Source organism: Mobula birostris, chromosome 9 (genome assembly GCF_030028105.1).
Source record: "Mobula birostris isolate sMobBir1 chromosome 9, sMobBir1.hap1, whole genome shotgun sequence".
Taxonomy (NCBI): Eukaryota; Metazoa; Chordata; class Chondrichthyes; order Myliobatiformes; family Myliobatidae; genus Mobula; species Mobula birostris.
Genome location: NC_092378.1, coordinates 44545926 through 44566968, shown reverse-complemented (window position 1 = coordinate 44566968; position 21043 = coordinate 44545926). Strand labels below are relative to the sequence as shown.

Sequence of the window (21043 nt, the reverse complement as noted above, 5' to 3'; positions counted from 1 at the left end):
AAAAACCAAGATTACTGTTTAACATTTATTCAATTGTTTGTAGCAGCCTGTCAAATGGAAACTGGCTATTTCTCACTGTGCAATTAGATGACCAACACTTTATTGGCTTTACAACAAATTGGGAAGTTGGAAGGTTCTGAAATGTGCCTAGCACATTTCTTTCTCAGCACACGAGATTCCACAGATGCTAGAAATCCAGAGTAACACATATAAAATGCTGGAGGAACTCAGCAGGTCAGGCAGCATTTATGGAGAGGAACAAAGAGTTAGCATTTCAGGTGGGGTCCTGATGAAAGATCTCGACCCAAATTATTGTTCCTCTCCATAGATGCTGCTTGCTATGCTGAGTCCCTCCAGCATTTTTGTGGGCAACATTTCTTCATTATTTTGAGAGGGAATGGACTTGCAGCCAAACCTTTGCTGGAGAGCTTAGCACACTTGTGAAGGAATGATCCAAAATGTAACATTGACCAAATAAACCTACAGGGAGCCAATCTTTATTTGCTTCCATAAGTATTTCCTTTGTGTAGTTCAGTGGCAACCATTAGAAATCCAACACTGAGAGGGTCTTGGCATGGCTACACTACCAAACAACATATTGGTTCCCAACGTAACTTCACAGAATGATGCACTTCAGAAGTGCTATTCTGTTTCACTGTTAGAGTATGGTTGCATGGCATTAAACTGTACATGATCTAATCGGCATCGGCCATTCTCCACATGAGATAACAGAGAGGTTGGCCGACTATTCAGCTGTGGCGGTGTAGTGGGGGTTCGGGTTGCAGAGTTGAGGGAAGGTTTGATCTGCATATTGCAGCCAAACTTAATTTCGAGCTCACCCATCCAGCCACCATCTAGCCTACAAAGGTTGTCAGGAGCTGAAAAAGCAGTTGGTCGACCCCCACTTCAGCCCAGTGGCCCAGACGTAAAGGACGGTAAATAATCTATCAGCACAACATAGATCAAATAACTCACTGTTGGACCATGGCCCTTTATTCATCCATTGTATTTGAGTTTTAAAAGTTTTAAGTAAAAACTTCATTTGCTTGATAATATACAATTAATTGAGTCAATACCAGGAATCAGAAACCTTTCAGATGAAGCCCCTTTCTTGGAAGTGACCCATGTTCTCTGAAGTTTTGAATGCAAGTTTGGAGGTGCCGTCTTACATAAAGAATTGGGAAAACAGGTGCCAGGGAATTCTGATTTGTGGGCTGGTGTAAAGAAAGAAACAAGTTGCGAGTAGGATCCCAAACTTCTTTGCCTGACCTTTTCTGCTTTTTCTTCAATAGTTGAAAAAAATCTCGACCTTTATGTAAGTGTGATATTGGAGCCTTTACAGGTAAAAGAGAGACAGAAAAAAAATCCATCTTTAACTGTGGTGGGGTACAAACTGTTGGTGTTACGGTCCTCAGCGTTGATTGTCCATTCTCAGGACGCGGCTGAGTTTTCTGATGCTGAGTTCCTCCAGCGCCTTTGCGTGTTGCTTGCGATTCCAGCATCAGCACTCTTTTGCGTCTCCAAAAACAAAACAACAAATTTCTGGGAAACTCAGCGCGTCAAGCAGCACGTACGGAAGAGAAAAAGAACTGTCGCCGTTTCAAGTCCAGACTCTGCATCAGGACAAACGTGCTTCCGTCTGATTTTTATTTCGGGAAGGTAATCTGAAAGGAGGACCTGAAATTGACGAGGGGGCTGTTTTAGGTGGAATACGGCGCGGCTCCGGTTTACAGCCACGGCTGATGCTGGCAGCAGAGAGTCCCAGCCAAAACTAGGAGACTCCAGTTGCAACTTAACTCTCAGTCACTTCACTTACTCCCTCCCAGACTTGCAGTGTATAGTTTGCCAATGACTCTGGCCGCAGTTAGACGGCTCCGGACAACTTTCTGAACTTGATCTTGAAGAACAGGGAGGAAGCGAGATGGGTTTCGAACTAGATCGTTTCAACGGAGAGGTTGACCCCGAGCTGAAGTGCAACCTGTGCAATAAGGTGCTGGAGGACCCGCTGACCACTCCGTGCGGGCACGTCTTTTGCGCGGGCTGTGTGCTGCCCTGGGTAGTGCAACAGGGCATATGCCCGGTGAAGTGCCAGAGGATGTCCACTAAGGAACTCAACCACGTCTTGGCGCTCAGGAACCTCATCTCCAAGCTGGACATTAAGTGCGACTATCGGTTGCGAGGCTGTACCAAGGTGGTTCACCTGCAAAACTTAGCCGAGCATGTGGAGATGTGCGACTACAGCCCGGCCCGCTGCAGGAACAAGGGCTGCAAGGAGGTGCTGAACCTGAAGGACATGGACGTGCACATGCGGGAGAGCTGCGAGTGCCGGCCGGTGGGCATATGCGAGCAGGGCTGTGGGCTGGTGCTTTTGCACCGCGACCTTGCGCAGGCGGGCGGCCGCCACTGCTGCCTGCAGGCGCTGAGGGCACAGAGCGGCTCTCTGCAACTGCAAGCAGCCGGCTTGGCGCAGGAGCTGCGGCAGCAGGCGGCCCGCGCCGGCAAACGCGAGAAAGCGCTGCTCGCCCGCGTCTCGGCGCTGCAGAGTGAAGTTCAGCTTACCGCCCTGCGCTACCAGAGGAAGGTCCAGCACTACATGGGCCACGGCAAGGAGGTGGCGGGCCGCTGCGGGGTGAGCTCCGGGCGGGGGTGGGGAAGAACGGAGGGGTTGCGGGGACGAGAGGGGTGGATGAAAAGGAGGAGGGGCGGCGAGAGGTTGCAGAAGAGTGGGGGAGAGAATGGGGTAAGGGGTTGCAGAAAGCTTGGGGAGGCAGAAGGGAGTGAGGAGTGCAAAAAAGTAAGAGAGGGATTTGGGAAAGGGGGTAGAAGGATAGGGAGTTAGTAGGTGGCAGGTCTGGGGTTTGGACTGCGAGTGGGGAACGTGGGCAAGAGTATACCGGGTGATAAAGAACAGTGGCAAATTGAGGGGGTGGGGGTATTAGATAAGGAGGAATGGAGGGCTCATCGGGAACAGCAGAGTGGTCAAGGCAAAGTTGGGCGGTGTGGGGTGGGTAAAATTTGGGGTCGGGGAGTGAGGGTTGGGCAGAAGGTGACGGATGGCATTACAAACGGCAGGAGAGGTAGGGGTTACAGTGGTTGGGTAGAGAGAGGCAGTTTTCTTGCCCCTCCCCTCTCTCAGATGTACTGTGTTATTCCCCCTGGAACCATCCCGTTTACTGGGCCGGCCACGAAGGTGGTGCTTAATACGAGTTGTCAGCTGCCAGTGCAACTCTGACCGAGTTTAAACAGAACGGGATTAATTAATTGCAGGAATTCTAACAGCGGGGAAGCAGTGGGGACTACACAGGGCGGTGACTTATTTTTGATCGCGATGCGATTTTTGCATTTGGTCGATTTAAACTGCGTTGATATCCGAATATGAGGGAAGTTTCTAACGCGGACATTTGTTAAATATTTAACGCCACTTTGGATCAAAATGCAAACAAAAGCTTTGCCGGGGGCGCGTGTTAATTAGAGTTCTAAAAAAATCGATTAACCTTTCAAGTGTCAAAACCATCTGTTTCCAATTTTGCACTTAAGTTTAGTACTAATTCAAACACAGTTGATTGGAACACACTGGGAGAGGTTTTTTTTTCAAAGTAGAGAAAGGTAAATCGGTTGAATGTCCCAATCTCTCCGCTGTTCAGTCTGGTCTCTTGGCTTCCATTCTAACTCGCCCCGGCTTGACTTCCCACGTCTTTTAATGCCTTCAAAACTAGGTGTCCTTGAATATTGCTGGTATTCTAAATACAGCTGTTGACGGGAACCCTGCAGTGACTGAAATCGGGGATTACAACCAGACCCTTCAGCAGCCTATTGTGTTGTTGCTGGACCGCTCATTCACTGCTCCGGGGGGCTGCTGTGTTTGAACCATTGTTTGTGTATGTGCTTTCGTTAATAAAGGTAGTTGAGATGTTTTCCAATTCATCTGGAGCGCAAATAATATGCTTGTAACTTTTCTCAGTGAAAAGATACGGAATGAATACGCTCCCACGGACCCCTCGGTTAATGGTAGGGATCCATGGCATTAAAAAAAAGGTTGGGAACCCATGTTTTATAGTAACTTAAAAGATATGTTGGGGGTGGGTGGGGTAGATGGCAAGATCGTTGCCCAAAATAAGAGTGCTTAGAAACTAGGTGAAGGTTGGGAGGATTAGAGGGAATTCTGTCAGAATGTATTTTCTCCAGAGATTGGTTGGAACCTAGAGCAGGCCACTGAGGAATTGATTGGAAGAGGGGGTGGTCACAGCCTTTAAGAAGCACCCAAGTGAGCACTTGAATTGACTTTACTACTTACATCCTTCATATACATGAGGAGTAAAGATCTTTATGTTATGTCTCTGTTCACATATGCAATGTACAATTATAGTAATTTATAATAAATATTGTGTACAACAGGATAGTCAGTATAACATAGAAATACAGTTGTGTCACCATAAATTAATCAGTCTGATCGCCTGGTGGAAGAAGCTGTCCCAGAGCTGTTGGTCCTGGCTTTTATGCTGCAGTACCGTTTCCCAGATGGTAGCAGCTGGAACAGTTTGCGGTTGGGGTGACTCGGGTTTCCAGTGATCCTTTTTACACACCTGTCTTTGTAAATGTCCTGAATAATGGGAAGTTCACATCTACAGATGCGCCGGGCTGTCCACACCACTCTCTGCAGAGTCCTGCGATTGAGGGAAGTACAGTTCCCATACCAGGCATTGATGCAGCCAGTTAGGATGCTCTCAATTGTGCCCCTGTAGAAAGTTCTTAGGATTTGGGGGCCCATACCAAACTTCGTCAGCCGTCTGAGGTGAAAGAAGTGCTGTTGTGCCTTTTACACCACACAGCTGGTATGTACAGACCATGTGAGATCCTTGGTGATGTTTATGCTGAGGAACTCAAAGCTGTTCACCCTCTCAACCCCAGGTCCATTGATGTCAATAGGGGCTAGCCTGTCTCCATTCCCCCTGCAGTCCTCAACCAGCTCCTTGGTTTTTGCGACATTGGGAGAGGTTGTTTTCTTGACACCACTGTGTCAGGGTGATGACTTCTTCTCTGCAGGCTGCCTCATTATTATTTGAGATTAGGCCACTCAGTGTAGTATTGTCAGCAAATGTAGTTGCAGATTGGAGCCAGACCTTTGGAGCAAATTGGACTACTATAGATAAGAAGAGTGGTCAACATTGACATGATGAGTTGAAGGGCCTTTTCCTGTGCTGTAGCAATCTACTTGAGGATTATTGCATACGCTCTTAATTGAAGATGTTTAAAAGGGTAGGGGAGTGATCACTGTGGGGAAAAATGGGTAAATGTGACAATTTTGGGTGTTTATTGTCCAACCACACCAGGAGTATTTGTTTTAACTAGCACAGCTTGATAGGATGGGTTGAACCATTCATTACCTGTTTTCTTTGAGTGCCCCCTCAGAAAGACAATATTTTGCTTTGGCCAGGAAGATTAGAAGATTTTTAGAAATATATAACAGTGATATTTACCAGCATTATTCTTATTTCTTATATTTGCTCTCGAATTTGACCCAATGATGTTTGTTAATAGGCCTACACTTTGGAAAGTCAGTTTCAACATTAAGCATTACTGCATCGTACAAGCCCTTTGACCCACCAGCCTATTGTACCAATTTGTTATACTACTCCAAGATCAATATAATCCTTCCATCCTATATAGACCTCTATTTTTCCATCAATAATGTGCCTGTCTAAGAGTCTCTTTAATGTCCTTAATGTATCTGGCTCTATCACCAACCATTCCATGCACCTACCACTCTCTCTGTAAAAAAAAAACACTTCCACACTGGGAAAAGGTTGCTGGTTGTCCACTGAAACAATGCCTCTTATCATCTTGTATTCCTCTATCAAGTCACTTTTCATCCTCCTTTGCTCCAAAGAGAAAAGCCCTAACTCATTCAACCTACCTTCAATTAGTGTTGTGCCTGTTTTTATGATTAAGAGACGGACTTGCATTTGACATGGAGCAATAACACTGAAACTAAATTCTCATTATTTTAAAAAAGAAATGCCCGTCTTTGAATGCATGATGTAAATCGAGCCAAATGGGTGTAACTGACGATCTTAAAAACACCCTCCCTCTTTTCTGGATCCCAAACCTGACACAAATGGAAAGAATTATGGAGTTGTGTTATGGGTGATGCAATGCATTGAAGGGATCTTGCTGGAGCTAAAGGATTAGTTGTATATTGCCATTAGTCATTTGGCCCTTCAGATGTTCTGTCAATACACCTGTTGGTCATTGAGGTATTTGGATTTGGGGACATAGGTTTCCAAAGGGATGAAAAGATCAGACTCTTGAATGCAAAATAATAATGGAAAAAAAACTAAAGGTGAGAAATGCAGAACAAATAAAATTGTGTAGTCATTGAAATAAAACCATGAGTCACAGGAGCCGAGTAGGCCAATATGGCTGATACATTATCCCGCTCAATCCGATTCTCCTGCCTTCTCCTCAAAACCTTTGATGCTCTGACTAATCAAGAACCCATCAATTTCTGCTTTAAATATATCCAGTAGCTTGCCCTCCACAGCAATCTGTGGCAATGAATTCCATAGATTCGGCACCCTCTGGTTAAAAAGAAATCCTCTTCATCTCTGTTCTCAATGGACATCCCTCTATTCTGAGGCTGTGCCCTTTGGTCTTAGACTCTCCCACGACAAGAAACATCCTCTCCACATCTGCTCCATCAAGGTCTCTCAACGTTTGGTAGGTTTCAATGAGATTCTCTCCCCCGCCGCCCGAGAGCCAGCAAACACTTCTCATATGTTAACTCTTTCATTCCAGGAATCATTCTTGTGAACCTCCACTGTACCCCCTCCGATGTCAGCACAGCATTTCTTAGATAAGGGGCCCAAAACTGCTAACTATACTCCACGTGCAATCTGACCAGTACCTTATAAAGCCTCAGCATTACCACCCTTGCTTTTATACTCTAATTTTCTCAAAACGAATGCTAACATTACATTTGTCTTCCTTTGCACTGACTCAATCTGCAGGTTAACCATTAGTGAATTTGCACGCGATTCTTTACACCTCTGATTTTTGAATTTTCTCCCCATTTACTCTGCACCTTTATTCCTTCTCCCAAAGTGCATGGCCATACATGTAACTACACTATATTCTATCTGCCACTTGTTCACTTTCTGTCTAATTTTTTCTGCAGATTCCTTGCTTCCTCAACGCTATCGGCCCCTCCACCTATCTTCGTATTGTCTGCAGACTTCACCACAATGCCATTGTTACTGTCATCTAAATCATTACCATATAACATGAAAAGAAGCGGTCCAAACAGTGACCCCCACTCAACACAGCTAGTCACCAGCAGTCAAACAGAAAAGGCCTCCATTATTCCCACACTTTGCCTCTTGCCAGTCAGCCAATCTTCTATCCATGTTAGTACCTTTCCTGTAATACAATGGGCCCTTAACATTTACCTCTCTGCCGTCATTTTCCAGTGGTCCAATATCCACTCTTGCCCCTCCTTTACTCTCTATATATCCTCTTTAATATTATTGACCAGCTAATTTCATATTTTATCTTTTCTATCCTTATTGCTTTATAGTTTTCCTCTGTTGGTTTTTAAAAGCTTCTCAATCCTCTTCTGACTTCCCACTAATTTTTACTCTATTATATGCCCTCTCTTTTGCTGGTATGCTGTTTTTGACTTCCCTTATCAGCCATGGTTGCGTCATCCTGCCATTAGAACTCTTTTTTGGGATGTGTCGATCTTGCGCCTTCCAAATTGCTACCAGAAATTCCAGCCATTGCTCTTCTGCTGTCATCCTTACTACTGTCCCCTTCCAATCATCTTTGGCCAACTTCTCTCTTACTTCTCTGTAATTCCCTTTACTCCATGAAAGTATGTATAGGTCATACTTTCCCCAGAAGACATGCCAATGATATAGAAATCTGAAACCCTGCACCCTGAACCAATTCCTCAGCCGCCATTCATCTGCCAAATCATCCTATTTTTTTTTTTACCTTGACTGGTGCGTAATACAGGCAGTGTTCCAGAGATTACTACCCTTCAGGTGCTGATTTTTGCCTTTCTACCTAATTCCCTATATTCTTTCTTGAGAACCTCATCCTTTTCCCTGCAATGTCATTGATACTAATATGTACTACAGCTTCCAGCTGTTCTCCCTCCCCCTTTAGAATGCTGTGGGCATTTAGACTGCAAGACATTCCTGACCTTGGCACCTGGGAGGCAACATAACATCTGGGTGTCTCTTTCACGTCCACAGCTGTCTGCTCCTTTGGAATGCTCTATTTCTACTGCATGTCTTTTCTCTCCCCGTCTGAGGCACAGAGTCAGACTCAGTGCCAGAAACCCAGTCATTATGGCTTCTTCCTGGTAGGATCCCCCCACCCCCCAACAGTATCCAAAGTAGTTTAGTTATTATTGAGGGAAATTTATGAAGGTGTGGACAGCACTGATGGATAAGATTATTGGAATGCTATCTTCCTCTCGAGCTTAGGTAGTTATAATATTGTGCTTGGTTTTGAGATCCTCTGAAAGGATATATTGGTTTTGGAGAGTGAGAGATGATATCATTGTCGGTTATACCAGGACTAACATGAGTCAGGTGTGGAGACCAGTTTGCACTAACAGTAGCTTTCAGATTATTTAAACAAGGTGTTTAATATAATATAATGTTAAACACAAAGTTGAAATAGTCCAACTCTAGGATTACTTAGAAGTAAAATCATTCAAAGCAAAAATTTAGGACAAAAGATCTCTGTGATGTGAATCTGGGCTGTGACCTGAGTCAAAATTGCACTAGCTGGTATTTTGTGGTCTGAATTGTCATGTGCCTTCAATTTGGTGGAGATGGTTCCTGTTAAACAATGAGACACTACATTGTCGGAGGAGATTCGGTCATATAGGAGTGTCAGAACAAGCACGTCCTTCCAAGGAAACTGATGGGCTATGAAAAGTCATTCCAAGTTTGTCAATCCATTCCTCATAGCTGGCTTTCACAGATTCAAAATAAATGTTGCCGAGACTAAAAGTAAACAAATAATAACATTTAAATAAGTTCATGCAATTCAAATATGTCATCAAATCAGTGTAGGGCAACTCCTTATGTTGTTTTTGGTCAGACTTCAAAGTGATAATCTGCTCTGTTACTGGTCTGTAAGGAGTGCAAACGTTGGGTGTAGTTTTCAATTTAACACATGCTGTTAACAGTTTCAGAAATAATCCACGCTGTTTATTCCCGATGCATCATCACTGAACTTGTCATGATCTGCACGTGGTTTCCTTCATGCTTCAGCCTTTTAGCTGAAATGAATGAATGATATTTCTCATGAGGTCAAAATTAGTTTGAGTTCAGTTCCTGAAGTTCGGTTTGCAATTACCAAAAGTTATAGCTCATTGTTAAAATGCCTACTGTAACTATATTAGGTTTAACCTTTGGAAGTGGTCACGAAGTGAGAACAGACTGGGAATTAATGTTCAAAATAACTTCATTACGCAAAATGATCAGTAAGGTGAAAACAGGTACAGATATGGTGCTTGGCACGTGTGCTTGATGTTCCATTGCAGTTTATAGACAAGGAAAGCTGGTCACTGTTGTAATGTAGAAATACTGTCAATTTGTGCATAACATCGTTGGGATCGGGCATTTTAATAACGTTGATTGAACTATATAACTTGATCATGATTTTGGGGAGAATCCCCAAACTATTTTTCATCCCTCCCTACCACTGTTTAGAATAGAATCAAGGGATCATTTGTGCTACTTGGAATGTAGATGATTCGGTGGTTTAATGTTTCATCCCAAAGACATTATCTCTGAGCAAGATTAGTATTCTACCAGAATGTCAGTCTGTGAAGTTCGGAGCTCACTCAATTAGTGGTTTAAGGAGTGCTACTTATTGGTTTATGGTCTTCTGATTAGGGTTATGAGGGCAGAACTCAAACTGACATACTGCAAATAATACTAAGGAGAGCGTAGTCGGGTGGATTAAGGCACCTAGTCGTATGTGAAGCTGCTAAATATTTTTAGTTTCATTGGTCTGTGAATGTTGCTAATTTGTTTCATTCTCTTTACTGTTGCAGGATGGAGAAACCAAACCATTAACTGTAGTTTTACGTAGAGAAAATGACACTCTTGGATTTAACATTATTGGCGGAAGGCCTAGTCCGGTAAGTTCAAAGAGATTTCAGCATTTTTCTAGAGTAATTGGTTAAGTTGTTAACTTAAGACATATGTAAGTTTCTTTGTCATGTGACTATTTCTGAGCAGCTCTTTGGCAACACGCGTTGATAATGTCTCCTATTAGTGCTGGTATTTTGTCTACCTGATGTTAACAGAGATGTTGCATATTTGGCTCAACAAATATTCTGACCAGGTCTTCAAACATGTTAATATGCCTAGAATTTATGTGTTAACTGATACTTGGCATGACTATCTTGACTTTGTGTACCATTCCTGCCAAAGGCGCCTTCTTTACAGCAGTTTTCAGGACTGTTAGGTGATGGTACTGATTATTCTTCAATTACATCTCCTCCTATCGAAAACCAATCAAGCTATCTTTTGGTTTGTTTATTCCTCCCTTATCTAGCTTCCCCTGCAAGGCATCAGTACTGTTAGCTTAAACTACTTCTCGCGATAAGAAATTCTTTGGGTTAAGATGTTTGTTTTGAATTCTATGTTCGATTATGCTTATGATTCCCAGCTTTTGATTCTTCCATAAACTTTCACTCAGCCTGTTCTCTGTCCAGCGCTGTCATGGTTTAATGTCTCCCTAAGATTAGTTTCTCTTAAAGAGCTGCAATATGTTCAGCAGTCTGAGTTTTATCCTCTCGTTTCATTTGTTTGTGGTATAAAGGGACATGTGCAACACCAGACATCCTAGCAGTAATGCCTAGACTGATGCAGTAGTACAATACTGAAGGAGTTACTTCTTCTTGTTAGGGGAGTTGCTGTAACGACATTCAGTCATTGGGGGAGGTAACTGGCAAAAAGTGAATGATAAACTTTATAATTGCCCAGAATCACTTCACTCCACAAAGTCGTTCATAATAAGAAACTCTACAGGCTTTCTTTGCTGCCCTTGCAGGAGAACTACTTACTGTGTGGAAATGATTGCATTTCACCTGCATAAGTAATTAGTTTATTGTTGCCACATTCAGGTCCAAGTTTATTGTCATTCAACAATGCTAAATGAAACATCGTTCTTCTGGGGCCATGGTACAGCTCATAGCACATATATATGCTGAGATGGAGTGGGATTCAGTGAAAGACGTTGTTTTGCGTAATATCCATACAGAAAATATCAAAACATAAGCACGTTGAAATGGTACAAAAGGAAAGACAGGATGCAGAATATAGTGACACAGTTGATGTTATAGAGGAAGTGCCGTGCAGGTAGACAAATAAGCTGCAAGGACCACGCCCAAGCATTGGTGTTATCTACCCTAGTTTCCAAACTTCCTGGTCTCTGTCATTTCTGTTGCAATGCTCCAATTAGAAGAGTCAAGGTGGGGCGTGATTAGACAACCCAAATAAACTGTGCAAGATAAAACCCAGAGCAGAAGGCTCTCCATTGTTATCAAAGCAACAAGAACTGTGTCCTTCAGATGAGATATTAAACCTAGATCCATGTCAACAGTGAAGTGACCATGGAAAATTACAGCATTGTTTAATAATGCAGTCCTCACTTGCATTGTGAATGAGAAGTGAAAGTAAAGTTACTTTAAGTGAACGTCTCATTCTATGTAAATCTTTTTTCTTGTTACCTCTCTGACATGGTGGTTCACAGTGGTAGAACTGTTACCTCACAGCTCTTGTAACCTGGGTTTAATCCCTGACCAACAGTGCTGTTGGTTCTGTGTGGTGTTTGCACGTTTTCCCTGTGACCATATGGGTTTCCCCTACAAACTCGGGTTTCCTCTCACATCCCAAAGATGCGTGGGTTGTTAGTTTAATTGGCCTCTGTAAGTTGCTCCTAGTATGTAGATGATTGTCGGATCCTGCAGGAAGTTGATGCGAATGTGGTGATGGGAAATCAAATGAGATCAGTGTAGAATTAATGTAAAATTGGAAGATTAACCTTAGCTTTATTTGCCAGTGTAAATGAAAACATACAGTGAAATGCATCAAATCGACCAGGATTGTGCTAGGAAAAGCCTGCAAGTTTCACCATGCTTCTGACACCAACATAGCATGGCCATAGCTTAGTAAATCAGATGAGTTTGGAATGTGGCAGGAAACCGGAGCACCCAGAGGAAACATAGGCAGTCACGGAGAGAATGTACAAATTTCTTATGGATAGTGGCGGGAATTGAATCCTATCAGTGATCACTGCTGCTATCATGCCTTTAGTGGTGGTTAGTGGTTGCCATGGATTTCTTGGGCCAAAGGACCTATTATCATGCAATATCATTCTTTGACTTTAATTTTAATTCCTTCCTATTATATGGAGACAGGACAGAGCACAGTACAATAGGGAGTACTTTAATAAAGATTCTGCATTAAGTTGAACATGATTTTTTTTCAGATTTTCTGTTCCTTTCCTCCAGAAATGAACCTCAGTGATTGGTTTGCTTTTTTTTAAAATAGTTAGTTTCCAGACTAGCTTTAATGAATCTATATTCCTTGATCCATCCCGTTAAAACTTTTACTTCCCAAAGGGCCCGTGACCTCCTTTTACTTGTACGGAATGCTCAGGCTTATCCATATCGGAACTTGTGGGTTCCAAACCCATTATGCAGGTCTGCTAACGACTTGTATTTTGACAGCGGTGGGAATTGAATCCTGATCAGTGATCACTGATGCTGTGAAGTGATTGCTGTCGTGCCTTTAGTAGTGGTTAGTGGTTGGCATGGTGCTTCCCGATTTGTGCTTCTTAGTTCAAGTCATTAACATAAAAATAAGCTGCAGTGGTGTCAGTATCAGTCCTTGTGGAACTCCACATCCCACTCACCAGTGTGAATAAATCATTTAATCCGTACTGCATCTTCTTGAATATCCATTCTGCTACATGCTCAGAACTTGATGTAATCATGGGACAAACTGTACTTTGGACATCAAGACAAAGTGCCACTTAAACTGTATTAAGTGCACAGGCTATTTTGGGCAGTTCAGCTGCTGTTTGCACTTTGTTGAAGTGTAATTACTTGTCATTATATACAGGGCCAGTCTTCCCACTCTTGTGTCTTCTTGAAGTCCAGCCACTACTGTGAGTCCTGGCCTGCTGAGCTGGATATTCCCATTCAGTTCGACAATTAATGTTACGATTGAGGCTGGAGCTTGGTCTCTACCCATTTCACTCGCCCACCCACACATGCCTTCTGTTCATCTTTTCTTCAGCCCTGTTGTCTATTAAAACTATTCAGGGTTTTTTCTCCAGTCGGATGTAAAGAAAGGGCGAACATAAAACAAATAATTTTGCTTCTAAAATTCTCTTCCTTGTTTCTTCCGGTATCTAAAACTTAATTCATCTTGGAACTAGAGTTTCTGTGCTTCTCCAAGCCTTACCATTTTCAGCAACCTTTGGTTGTAAGCTCTCTGCTTCTCTAATCATTCTTAAAGGTAGATTTGTTATCCCTGTTTCTCCCAGTGTCTCCTCTATTATTGTCATTTAATGCATTTAGGCTTATACCATCTGTATGTCCATTTTAATTTAATGAATTTCACATCATATCACAGGATACAAAACATGAAAATAGGAGCAAGAGAGGGTCACCGAACCCTACATGCTTGCGCTATTGTTCAATATGATTGTAGTTGAATCTTCTCCCAGTGTCAGCTCCTCCTCTGTGGTAGTTCCTCACAGCCCTCAATTCCCCCCCCCCAATCCTTTCAAAGAATTACCTAGCTCCACTTGGAGAGATCTAGCTTATAGTGTCCCATAATTGTCATCCAAGGTTGAACACCAGTGTGGGAGGAAGTGGGTAAAATGGACTTCATTGTTGTGCGAGATTTGTTGCGGGTCTACTTGGCTTTGGATGTCCATATAGTATCTCAGGTGCTCAAAGCCATTGGATACATTTCCTTCCAAGCCATTGCTGTGAAGTGTGGACTGTATGTGGCCTCTCATTTGTTCCCCATGGCAGTGATGTCCTCTGCTCCTTGGTGCAGAAAGTGCTGAAGCTGGCCAGTCACCTTGGTGCCTGCACAACCAAAATGTGGTAGGTTCTCCAGTTTTCAAGCCAAAGAGGTGCTGGTTCCACAGAAAGCATCAGTGTCTCTCACTGAGCTTGACACACTGTTATTATTACAGGCCTCCAGCAGAAATGGTTTCCTTTTCTTTCAACTAGAAAAGGACCCAGAAATGATCTGAATAAGGGGACAGTCAGCAGTCAGTAGGTACGACGTGCCTGTTCTGGTGCTGATAAAGTTATTGTGATCCTCCTGTCGAGTTAGCACTAGAACCAGTGCAGCTGCTAAAATGCATGAATGCATCCCAGCAATCCCTGAAATGCCTTGTTTATTTCAGCTCTTCAGTCCAGCGTATTTTGAGATCTGCTCTGGTTCGGTCAAGAAAAGAATCCTTGAAATGTTGGTTTGAATTTAACTTGGAAGTATATTGGTTATCATCATAACAATTAAAGCAAAATGGTCCTCTTATATAACGTTCTTTTGTTACTTCCCACATTGTTGAGCACGGAACAGTGTATGAAATTCACACCACTGATCTAACTCTCTTTCAAGCTTTCCTCGCTTTTAGTGTTTTCCTCCTTTTGACTATTTTGTAATTCATTGTTAACTGTTACAATTGGGTTAGTTAACAGCCGCCAGTGCTACTCTGTTCCACTTACATTTGATTTTGTCAGCGTAACCACTTCTTGTCTGCTCAAACTTGAGTTATAGGGATGATAGGTGGAATAGGTTACGGCCTTATTCCTAGAGCAAAGGGGAATGAGGGGCAATGCAATAGTGGTATACACAATTATGAGGGGTATAAATAGGCAAGCAGGCTTTTTTCACTGAGGTTGGGCGAGCTAGAACTAGACGTCATGGGTTAAGGGTGAAAGATGAAATGAGGAGGAATTTCTTCACTCAGAGGGTGGTGAGAGTGTGGAATGTGCTGTCAGCAGAAGTGGTGTATTTGGGGTTGATATCAACATTTAAGAGAAAATTGGACAGGCACGTGGATGGGAGGATTATGGTCCAGTCCAGATGCAGTCAATGTGGCTAGGCAGAATAATGTATTGACATGGACTAGATGGGGCAAAAAGCTTGGTTCTGGCTGTGGCGTTCTATAACTCCATGAAACACTCTCAGTTTGCAATCCTGGCAGATTTTTGTTTTGCTGTGCAGCAGTGATTTTTGAAAGTTAGAAACTGACTGTCTGCACTTAAGGTTATATGACCACAATCAGTGACATAAACTACTTCCTCTCCTCCAGGATGCATCTAAAATTGAGGTGAAAGGCACTGAGTTGTCTTAGACTTTTCCCTAATTCATGACAACTTCTGTAGCGAGCAGACTTCCCATTGGAATTCCAATAATGAGTGTTCACATTAATCATAAAATCAGTTGTTCTGCTTGTAGTAGGCACACCACAGTAGTGCCTTTAACAGTTGATTTCTCTGGGGAACTCTGCTCTGAAGTGTGCGAGATATTGCAGGCAAAAACCATTCACTAAATTCAGTTGAAGATTCTGAGTAACTTTCCGGTTCAAAGTACAATAGCTATTCATACCTGCTTTGGTGTGTATGCAGCTGGTCCAGTCTGGGCTGTGATAGTTTTGTTAAGCACCGGTGCACGATTTTTGTTAAAGTTAGTCATTTTCTTTCCGATTCTTCATCTGCTTTTGAATGGTTGATCTTTCACTTATGCCTAATAGAAATCTTACAAAAGGTAGCGGATTCATCCCAGTACATAATGGCTAAAGCCCTTCCAACCATTGAGGATATCTACATGAAATGCTGTTGTAGGAAATCAGCAACTCTCATTAAAGATTCCCACCACCAAACCATGCTCTTTTCTTGCTGCTGTCATCAGGTAGAAGATACAAGTGCTTCAGGACTTGCACCACCAAGTTCAAGAACGGTTACTACCCCTCACCCATCAAGCTGTTGAACAAAAGAGGATAATTACTTTCATCTATTGATACGTTTCCACACGAATAATCTTACTTCAATAACTCTTTATCATGTTATTTCATGCTCTCACTATTTATTGCTATTTCTTTATGCAGTTGACCTTCACTAATCCGACTACCTGTAATCCGGTTCCTTCGATAATCCGGCACTGATTATGCTTAATGTGATCCTTCTGTAATTCGGCATTTTCATTAATCCGGCACTCCTCAGGTCCCAATGGTGCCGGATTAGTGAAGGTCGACCTGTAGTTGTTTTTCAGCAGTTTGTTGTCTTCTGTGCTCTTGTTCTTTCATTGATCCTGTTTACAGTTACTTTTCTATAGTTTTGTTGAATATGCCTGCAGGAGAAAGAATCTCGGGGTTTTATGTGGTGACCTATATCTCCTCTGATAATCAATTTTACTTTGAACTTTGAATTCAGCTCCTTTTCTACTGTAGCATTCGTATTGTGGAGTTTATCCTGTGGAGGCTAACAATTTGCTTTGAAACTGAGTGATCACTTCATTGGATGGGATTGTAAATTGAGGTCCAGTTGTTGGGCAGATGTGAAAATCCAGTTTCAAAGTTCAAAGGCAACTCAGCACCTTGAGTATGACTTGCCTTTCACTGAAATCATGGGTCTCTATATCCAGTCTACCCTCCCTGCATTCTTTTATACCTTTGTCTAAGTCTAATGTTTTGGGCTCAGATTTAAAATTAACAATTGATGGAGTGTCAATGAGTGTTTAACGTGAAGCAGATTCCAAATTTCTACTAGTATGTTGCACTGTTTCCTAATCTCATTTTTGAAGAATGGAACATGAACAAGTAGATAGGGTGGGAAAGAAGGTGTAAAATACGCTCAGTTGGAGCATGGAGTCTAAGAATCGGGTAGTCATGTAGCTCAAGGGCAAATCTTTATGGTGAGAGAGGGAAGGTGAAAGGAGATATGTGGGGCAAGTTTTTTTTTTACACGTAGTGATAGATGCTTGAAATGGGTTGCCAGGAGTCGTGGTGGAAGCAGATACGTTAGTGGCGTTTGAGAGGTTGTTACATAGACATGTGAATACGCAGAAAATGGAGGCATATGATTGTGTGCTGCACACTCACAAGAACTTCAGTTTAATTTGGCATCGTGTTCAGTGCAGACATCATGGGCTGCAGGACCTGTTCCTGTGTTGTACTGTTCTGTGTTTTAATTAACTTGTCAAACTGAGCACCCTTGGAAAGTGGGAGGAAACTGGAGCTTTGGAAGAAAGTTTGTGCAATCGCGGGGAAAGTTGTGCAGACTGACAAGTCAGGATTGAACTTTGGTCACTGGAGCAATAAGGCAGTGGCCCTACCAGCTATATCACTGTGCACCCAATTAACTGTTTTGATTGTAGTTCATTAGCTATTAAACACTTACGGTTGCAAATGACACTATATAAAGTGTCCACTATGCTGATTTCTAAGGATAGCAAAGGAGATTCTGTTCTCAGACAGTCTCAGCTGAAAGATAAAGCAACAGTAATGTACAGTATCTCTAATTACTCAGTTTGGCTAAGAAGGCATTTAATTTCAGAAGCTAGCTTGTTAACTGTAGCTTGAAGCAGATTAGTCATCCTATTGATTCCTGTGAGTTTTGGATTCATGCATGAGTTGCCATTAAATAACATGGTTGAAATCTGTTTAATTATTGGACGAAGGGGGAAGAACAATATTGGCCAAAAGTAATGATTAATTTGATCAAATCACTTCAAGTTGTGGCTCTTTATTTGACCAAGGGTTATGACTGCAGCTTAAGATCTCATAAAATGTACTGATACAAACTGATGTCAGTCAGCTGTAGTTAAATGATAGCTCGCTTGGCCCTGAATGTGTTGCAAGAAGGGTATGGGGGGGGGGGGGGCTATGGTCCAGGTGCGGGTCGATGGGACTAGGCAGAATAACTGGAGCATCCGGGGAAAACTCCTGTGATCGCCGGGGGAAATGTGCAGCCTCCACAGGCCAGGATCGAACATGGATCACTGTAAAACGGATTAGATGGACCAAAGACTCCGTTTCTGTGCTGTAGAGCTCTCTGACTCTGGCTTGCATTAGTAGCACAGTGATGACATCTTAATGACTATGGAGTCCTACATCCGGGAATGGATCTTCTGCCTAACTTGTCAATGCTAACCAAGATGTCTATTTGACCTTGTACCATTTGCCTGTGTTTGAAATATGAATCACTCAATCCCATTCTTCCTATAGTGTGCACTTTATAAGATCCCTACCAGATCTTGTTTTTAAAACCCACTGATGCATCACCCCAAAAGCTGTGCACAAACACAAGTAACCATGAACACTGAATCTTTCTGCCATTCCTCACACGTGCACAAACTTGTTAGTTAAGATCTGATCAATGTTTTATTTTAAAGAAAACACAATTTTGAGTTTAGTGCATTAATCAAGTTATGTGTCTAAACCAGCCCAAGGAGACAGTCTTATGGTTCACTGATTCAGGATTTGAGAAGGAAATAAATAATTGATCTGAACTTTGTGTCTGTCCTCAGCCCATCTTCCCACCACCTTAACAGGGATAGAGTTCCTGTTGTCCTTACTACCACACTATGAGATGGCAACTTCCATCATCTTCAACGGATCTTCCTACCAAACACATCTTTACCTCCTCCCACTTTCTGCTTTCTGCAGGGATTGTTCCCTCTGTGATTTCTTTGAACATTTATGCATCTCCGCTGATCTCCCTTCTGGCTGTTGTCGCTGCAAGTGCAAGAAGTGCTACACTGGCCCCTACACCCCTGCCCTCACTACCTTTCAGAGCATCAGACAGTCCTTCCAGGGGAGGCAACAGTATATGTGTGAGCCCTGGGGTCATCTACTATATCCTGAGCTCCTGGTGTGCCCTGCTGTACAATGACGAGACCCAGTGTGGGTTGGGGGAGTTTTTTGTCGAGCGCCTAAGCTCTGTCCTCAACAAGCAGAATCTCCTGGTGGCTAATCATTTTACTGTAAGTCTAGTCCCCGTTCCCCTTCTGACTTGTTGGTCCATGGTCTTCTCTACTGCCAAAATGAGGCCACTCTCAGGTTGGAGGAGTAACGCCACTTATTCCATCTGTGTAGCCTCCAAACTGAAGACATGAACATCAATTTCTCTAATTTATGGTGGTTTTCCTCCTTTCTTTTTCCACTCCCCATTCTGACTCCCTTCTTACTTCTTTTCTTTACCTGCTTATCACCTCCCTCTGGTGGCCCTCCTCTTTCCCTTTCTCCCATCGTCCATGCTCCTGCCCTATTAGATTTCTTCTTCTTCAGCCCTTTACCTTTTCCACCTATCACCTCCCAGCTTCTCCCTTCATCCCCCTCTCCTCCCTTCCTCCTCACCTGGCTTCACCTGCTAGCTTGTACTCTGGACCCTCCCCTCACCACCTTATTTTGGCTTCTTCCTCCTTCCTTTCCAGTCCGAACGAAGGGTCTCAGCCCAAAACATTGACTCTTTATTCCTTTCCGTAGATGCTGCCTGACCTGCTGAGTTCCTCTAGTGTTTTGTGTTTGTTAATCTGCTTCAGTGTCGTTAGTTGAAGGATGAGCAACTACCACAATACTGCCTCTTGAATTAAAACCATTAGATCAAGGGTGAAAGTAATTTAAATTTTATACCGATGCAACTGTATTGCTGATATTACTCATTTAATCCATTTGTATTGATTATGTTGGCTCCATTCCAACCACCTCACCATGCAGCCACACTGGATACCTGTTCCCTCTGCTTTGGATCTTGCATTTGCCTGCAAGAGAAGCTGGAAATGGAATTGGTTTATTATTATCACATGTGCCAAGATACGGTTCAAGCTTTTTTTTTGCGCGCTGTCCATAAAGACCTATGATACAGGAGCAGATTTAGGCCATTCGGCCCATTGAGTCTGCTCTACCATTCAATCATGGCTGACTTATTATCCCTCTCAATCCCATTCTCCTGTGTTCTCCCCATAACCTTTGATGCTCTAACTAACCAAGAACCTATCAAACTCCACTTTAAATATACACAGTGACTTCTCCTCCGCAGCCATCTGTGCCATTGAATTCCAGAGATTCACCACCCCCTAGCTAAAGAAATTCCTCCTCATCTCTGTTCTAAAGCGTCGTTATTATATTCTGAGGCTGTGCCCTCTAGTCCTAGACTCCCTCACTATAGGAAACATCCTCTCCATGTTTACTCTTGTCTTAATTTGTTCAATAGGGTTCAGTGAGATTCCACCCCTCCCCCATTCATCTAAACTCCAGTGAGTATGGGCCCAGATCCATTAACTGCTCTCATATGTTAACTCTTTCATTCCTGGGATAATTCTTGGGGTCCTTGGACCCTCTCCTTTCTTAAATAAGGGGCCCAAAACTGCTTACAGTGCTTTAAGTGTGGTCTGACCAACACTTTATGAAGCCTAGCATTTTAGATACTTGCTTTTATATTCTAGTCCTCTCAAAAAAAATGCTAACATTGCATTTGTCTTCCTCACCGCTGTAAGTAAACCTGTAGAGAAATGTGCATGAGGACTCCCAAGTCCCTTTGCACCTCTGATTCTGAATTTGCTCCCCATTTAAAAAATAGCCTATGCTTTTATTCCTTCTACCAAAGTGCACGACCTTACTCTTCCAGACACTATATTTCATCTCCCTCTTCTTTGCCTATTCCCCTGATCTGTCTTAAGTACTTCTGTAGACTTCCTGCTTTCTCAAATCTACCTGCCCCTCCGCCTATCTTTGTATCGTCTGCAACCTTGGGCTCAAAGCCGTCAATTCCATCCGACAGACTATTGACATATAACGTGGGAAAAAAAGTAGTCCTTACACTGACCCTAAGCAAGGTAGAATTAGAACAAAGCAGAATAAATTATAACAGCTACAGAGAAAGTGCAGTTCAGGTCAACAGTAGGGTGCAAGTTCATAACGAGTTAGATTATGTAGCCAATGTCCAACTTAATGTTCTTGGGATTATTTAATACATAGTTTTATA

General features: G+C 42.8%; 1 protein-coding gene across 3 annotated transcripts in view; it reads left to right on the top strand.

Annotated features, from left to right (window-relative positions):
- Positions 1 to 1612: 1612 nt before the first annotated feature.
- The window catches only part of LOC140202724 (PDZ domain-containing RING finger protein 4-like), a 475245-nt gene continuing 455814 nt past the window's right edge, over positions 1613 to 21043 (top strand). The window contains exons 1-2 of one of the 3 annotated variants that reach the window (XM_072267955.1): positions 1613 to 2629; positions 10076 to 10162. In XM_072267955.1, the coding sequence (XP_072124056.1) occupies positions 1922 to 2629; positions 10076 to 10162 (795 nt within the window). In that variant the 5' untranslated portion in view covers positions 1613 to 1921. The remainder of the gene's footprint in view (positions 2630 to 10075; positions 10163 to 21043) is intronic. The other 2 variants (XM_072267956.1, XM_072267957.1) reach the window with 2 other exon arrangements.